This window comes from Chrysochloris asiatica, unplaced genomic scaffold, assembly GCF_000296735.1.
Source record: "Chrysochloris asiatica unplaced genomic scaffold, ChrAsi1.0 scaffold00052, whole genome shotgun sequence".
In the NCBI taxonomy this organism is placed as follows: Eukaryota; Metazoa; Chordata; class Mammalia; order Afrosoricida; family Chrysochloridae; genus Chrysochloris; species Chrysochloris asiatica.
In genome coordinates, this window is record NW_006408570.1 from 14798683 (window position 1) to 14804655 (window position 5973).

At 36.0% G+C, this 5973-nt stretch overlaps 1 protein-coding gene across 3 annotated transcripts in view; it reads left to right on the forward strand.

Annotated features, from left to right (window-relative positions):
• VPS54 (vacuolar protein sorting 54 homolog (S. cerevisiae)) overlaps positions 1-5973 on the forward strand; it is a 144896-nt gene that overhangs the window by 61968 nt on the left and 76955 nt on the right. For all 3 annotated transcript variants that reach the window (XM_006862966.1, XM_006862964.1, XM_006862965.1), the window contains 2 exons: positions 2152-2278; positions 3561-3668. In XM_006862966.1, coding sequence (XP_006863028.1) covers positions 2152-2278; positions 3561-3668 — 235 coding nt within the window. The remainder of the gene's footprint in view (positions 1-2151; positions 2279-3560; positions 3669-5973) is intronic.

Consider the following 5973-nt stretch of genomic DNA (forward strand, 5'->3'; position numbering starts at 1 on the left):
GCTCATCTGAAACCTGTCCACCATGGGTGACCCTGCTGGTATTTAAAATACTGGTGGCATAGCTTTCAGAATCACAGCAACTCACAAGCCACCACAGTAACACAAACTGACAGATGAGTTGGGGATGGTAGGAACTATTTGGAACTATTCTTGTCATATGCATAATGTATTGTTTCTAGGAAAAAAGTTTCAAAACTTTTTAGTAACAGCTCTCATAGCTCTCCTTAGGCTAGAGTTCTCACTTTAACTTATAGCTGGGATCTGCAAATATTATAGGTGGTGGTGTTGAGTTGGTTCTGATTCATAACGACCCCGTATAAATTTTTCCAAGGAGCAGCTGGTGGGTTTGAAACATCAACCTTGCAGTTAGCGATCCAATGCTAGTATCTAACAACATGACATTAAGACTCCAAAAAGTGAATGCTTAAACAAATTGTGATATATTCATTAAAAAAAATAAAAGTAGAATGCTCTACTGTCTTAGTCTGGCTTCTCTAGTGAAGTAAAACCAGTGAAACTTATAAATTCTTTACAGAAACGTTTATGTCAAAAAAAATGGCTTAACATTATAGGTTGTTGTTGTTAAGTGCCATCAAGTTGATTCTGACCCATAGCGACCCTGTATAGGGTTTCCAAGGAGCAGCTGGTAAACTTGAACTACCGCCCTTGTGGTTCAAATGACTTTGCAGTCTTAACATTATAATTTATGAGGGTTCAGATATAACTCAGTATTTTTTATATTCCTGTTCTGGAGCTGTAGGTTGAGCACTGGACTGCTAACCACAAACTTGGCACTTAAAATCTGCCATCCTTGGAAACCCAGTACAGAGTTGCTGAGTCAGACCTGACTTGATGGCACTTAACAACCACAACAATATGTTCTGATTACTTTCAGGTTAATATCTGAATTTGTGATACAGAAACTTGAACTGATCATGACAGAGATTAAATTGAGTCAGTCATACCTGTTGTTGCTAAGTACAGTAGAGTCGGTTCCAACTCATAGTGACCCTGTGCAAGGTTTCCAAGGCTGTAAATCTTTACAGGAGTATAATGCCTCATCTTTCTCCTCCCGGACCAGCTAGTAGTTTTCAACTGCCGACCTTGAGGTTAGCAGCCTGAGTACTTCAGATATTTATGTTGTTGTTGTTGTTAAGTACCATCAAGTCAATTTCGACTCATAGTGATCCTGTATAGGATTTCCGAGGAGTGGCTGGTGAACTTGAACTGCCATCCTTACTGTTCAAGCCTACCTTGCAGCCCTGTGTGTTAACCTGCCGCACCACACCAGGACTCACATATTTATATGGACCTAAAATAGGGCTTGGTGTGTTGCTGTGGGTTACTGCGCTGGACTGCAAGGTCTGTTTGAACCAAAAGGTTGGCGATTTAAGCTCACCAGCCACTCCTCGGAAATCCTATACAGGATCACTATGAGTCAAACCAACTTGATGGCATTTAATAACAGCAACAACAAATTAGGACTTGGAGTCCTGATGTGGTGCTGTAGGATCAGCACTAGACTTCTAACTGCAAGGTTGGTGGTTCAAACCTACTAGCTGCTCCTTGGTAAACCCTGTATGGGTCGTTATGAGTTGGAACCGTCATTAACAACAGCAACAATAAAACAAGGGTTGGAGCCCTAGTGTGGCACTGTAGGATAAGCACTGGATTGCTAATCACAAGATGGGTGGTTCAAACCCTCCAGCTACTCCTTGGAAACCCTATATAGGGTCACTATGAGTTGGAACCTACTTGATGGCACTTAACACCAACAGAACAGAACTTAACATACTATAGGTAATTGAATTGAATGTATGAATGGTTGGGAAGCTATAGGCTTTTATATCAGTAAATGGTTAATGAGGAAAGGATTTAGGACACCTGAATAATTTGTCTGTGAAAAGTAGTCATAATATTCACCAGGTAGTCATATTTTGAGAACTGTTTGGAGATTAAATATGTAAAGAGAAAAAAAAATAGAATTTAGGAGAGTAAGTGAAATTATCTATTACTTTGGTAAGTTAAAGGATTCCATTTTAAGAAAACATCAGATTATTGCATAAGTACTGTCTGCTAGAAAAGTTTATATCATGAGTGAATTTGTGGTTTTTAGTGGATATGTAGATAATATTTTTGCTTCCTTTGTAGGCATCTGGGATCACAGCTTTGTGAATTAGAAAAACTAATAGATAAAATGATGATTGCAGAATTTTCTACTTATTCTCATAGTGACTTAAATAGACCACTGGAAGATGACTGTCAAATTTTAGAAGAGGTATGTGTTTTAAGCTATGGAATGAAATTAATGTTTAATATAGCCCAAGTTTACAAGATGCTCTTTTCAGATTATATTGAGCAAGATTGTCTTAAATTTTTAAGGTATATCAAGTCCTTCACTAGTTATATTACCTTTCATTGTGTTATTAAGTGCCATCGAGTCAGTTCTAACCCACAGCGACCCTGTATACGGTTTCCAAGAAGTGACTGGTGAGCTTGAACCGCTGACCTTGCAGTTCAAATTGGCTTTGTGGTCTGGCACATTAACACACAGCGCCACACCAGGACTCCTATATGACGTTAGCAAGTCTCATTATCCTATAAATTGGAGAATAAAAATAAATTGTGTAGCTTAATAAGAAATTAGAGTTAAAATAAGGCGTGTGCCGTTGAGTTGATTCCAACTCTTTATGGTAGCAGACTTTCTCTGATGGAGCAACTGGTAGATGTGAACTGCTCACCTTGTGGTTAGTAACCCAGCTCATAATTCATTACACTACCAGGACTCCTTAAACATATGTATAAGATGAATTAACTGCATTCCATTTGCTGACATGCATTGGAGTATTCCTTTTATTATCATATGGTCATTCAAATTGAGCACCTAAAATGAACATATAAGTTGGTATTGTTAAGTGATGATGAGTTGATTTTGACTCATATTGACCTTTTGCAGGGTTTCCAAGGAGCAATTAGTGGATTTGAATCACTGACTTTGTTGTTACAGGGGTTCCAAAATTCCAGGAAAATCCTGTTATTTTTTAATTCAAGTTTTTCCATGAAGTTTTTGAGGTCCCTGTGTATATCATATCCAGGCTTCATTCATCTATTAACTTCTCACTGCTGATTATTGGCAAAGAGTAAAGAATCTAAAAAGGCCTAATAGAACCCTAAGTAAAAGAGATTTTTCACACATTAGCAGAGAGTTCAGGTTGTCATTCCAGTGTTCTAGATTACTAAGTAAAAATTATAGGGCTCAAGAAGTATTGGTTGGAGTTTGAGAGATACTTTATAATTTAAAAAAAATAAGACCGAAAAATACCCTAGTATTTGCTTGCAAACTAGCTTTTTTGATCCACTGTGGTAGAAGAGGATTTATGTTTTAGAGCATTGACTCCAAAAATCTGATGTCAAGATTGCTATGGGAGAGGTTTTTCCAGGTTTCTTGAAAATATCATGCAGGATGATAATCTGAAGACCAGTAATAAAGTCCTAGCTGCTAAATATTTCTATCATTCTTTCATAATTAAAAGTGAAATAATATGTTCTTATTTTTTTAGGAAAGACTAGTATCTCTTGTATTTGGACTTCTAAAACAAAGAAAACTCAATTTTTTAGAAATTTATGCTGAAGAAATGATTATTACAGCAAAAAATATCATCAAACAGGTAATACACATTTTTATTTGATATATTTTGGTCTAGAATCTTTTGTAAAGTTTTTTTCTCTTTGCACTATCATGGTAATAATACATATTTGTTGTTGGTGTTAAGTGCTGTCTAGTCAGTTCTGAATCATTATAGTATTATTTGCTTATTTATTTAGAATAAAAATATAATCAAATAAAAGGAAAAAAACTATAACCATACCTGCTAAAGAGCAAAGAAGAAGGACCAGTAGTTGGAAAATATGGCCTTGGTGATAGAAATGATGCTGGAGAACGCATGATAGAATTCTGCAAAACCAATGATATGTTCATTTTAAATACCTTTTTTAGACAGCATAACAGACGACTATACACATGGACCTCACCAGATGGAATACATAGAAATTAAATTGACTATATCTGTGGAAAAAGAAGATGGAAAAGCTCCATATCACCAGTCAAAACAAGACCAGGGGCAGACTGTGGAACAGACCATCAATTACTCATATGCAAATTCACACTGAAGCTGAAGAAAATGAAAACAAGTCCATGAGAGCCTAAATATGACCTTGAATATATCCCACCTGAATTTAGAGATCATCTGAAGAACAGATTTGATACACTAAACACTAAAGACTGAAGACCAGAGAGTTGTGGGATGACATCAAGAACATCATACATGAAGAGAGCAAAAAGTCATTAAGAAGATAAGAAAGAAGGAAAAAGTCAAAATGGATGTCAGAAGAGACTCTGAAACTTGCTCTCCAGTGTAGAGATGCTAAAGCAAATGGAAGTAAATGAGGAGGTCCAAGAGCTGAAGAGAAAATTCCAAAGATCAGCTTGAGAGGATAAAGCCAAATATTATAATAAAATGTGCAAAGAATTGGAATCAGAAAACCAAAAAGGAAGAAACACGCTCAGCATTTCTTAAGCTGGTGAAACTGAAGAAAAATTCAAGCCTCGACTTTCATTATTGAAAGATTCTCTGGGCAAATTATTGAATGATGCAGAAAGCATCAAGAGAATATGGAAGGAATACACAGAGTCACTGTACCAAAAGGAAATGGTTAATTTATTTAGAATAAAAATATAATCAAATAAAAGGAAAAAGCCATAACTATACCTGCTAAAGAGCAAAGAGGAAGGACCAGTAGTTGGAAAATATGGCCTTGGTGATAGAAATGATGCTGGGGAACGTATCAACTGTTTTAAGAAGTACCATATGATCAAGAGCCAATGATACTCCGGGAGGAAGTCCAAGGTGCATTGAAGGAATTGGCAAAGAACAAGGCACCAGGAATCGAGGGAATAAAAATTGAAATCTTTCAAGAAAGTGAGGCAGCACAGGAGGAACTCACTCATCTATGTCAAGAAATTTGGAAGACAACTATCTGGCCGATTGATTGGAAGAGATCCATATTTGTGTGGAATGCGAAAATCATCGGACAATCTCTTTGATATCTCAAGCGAGTAAAGTTTTCCTAAAGATAATACAGAAATGGCTACAATCATTCATTGACAGAGAACTTCTAGAGGTTCAAGCCAGATTCAGAAGAGGCCGTGGAATGAGAGATATCATTGCTGATGTCTGATTGATCTTGGCTGAAAGCAGAGAATATCAGAAGGATGTTTGCCTATGCTTTATTGACTACACAAAGGCTTTCAATTGTGTGGATCATGACAAGCTATGGACAACATTAAGAAGTAGTAGATAATGTTTATTTCATTGATCTCTGGGAAATCATAATTATAAATTAAAATCCATACCTTCTTTAGTTGTCCCTGATCTTTGTTTTGAATTTTTTACTCAGATAAATTTCATTCACTGACCTTCAGTTTTTCTGTACATATAAAAGGTGAATAAAGTTAGATATATTCATTAGGTTTAAGTTAAATGTACATATGTGAGTTTTTAGTGTTTATCAAGCCTTTTTTTTACCTCTCTTAGGCACTAATTAAAACACTGTATTTTAAATTTGTTATAACTGTTTTAGAAAATAAGTTCATATACATAAGCTTACCAAAAGACAGTAAAAAAATGTTCATGACAGCATCATTTTAATAATAAAAAGCTATAAACAACCCAAATTCCAACATCAGTAGAAAGGATAAATAGAGTTGTGTTATACAATATTATACGGTATTAAGAATGAAAAATTATATGTTACAACATAGATAAATATCACAGATACAAGGCATAGTCAGAGTAGCCAGACAGAAAAGAATTTATAGGGTAGCGTAGTGGTTACGAATTGGGCTGCGAACCTTAAGGTCAGCGGTTCGAAACTACCAGCCGCTCCGCGGGAGAAAGATGAGGCTTTCTACTC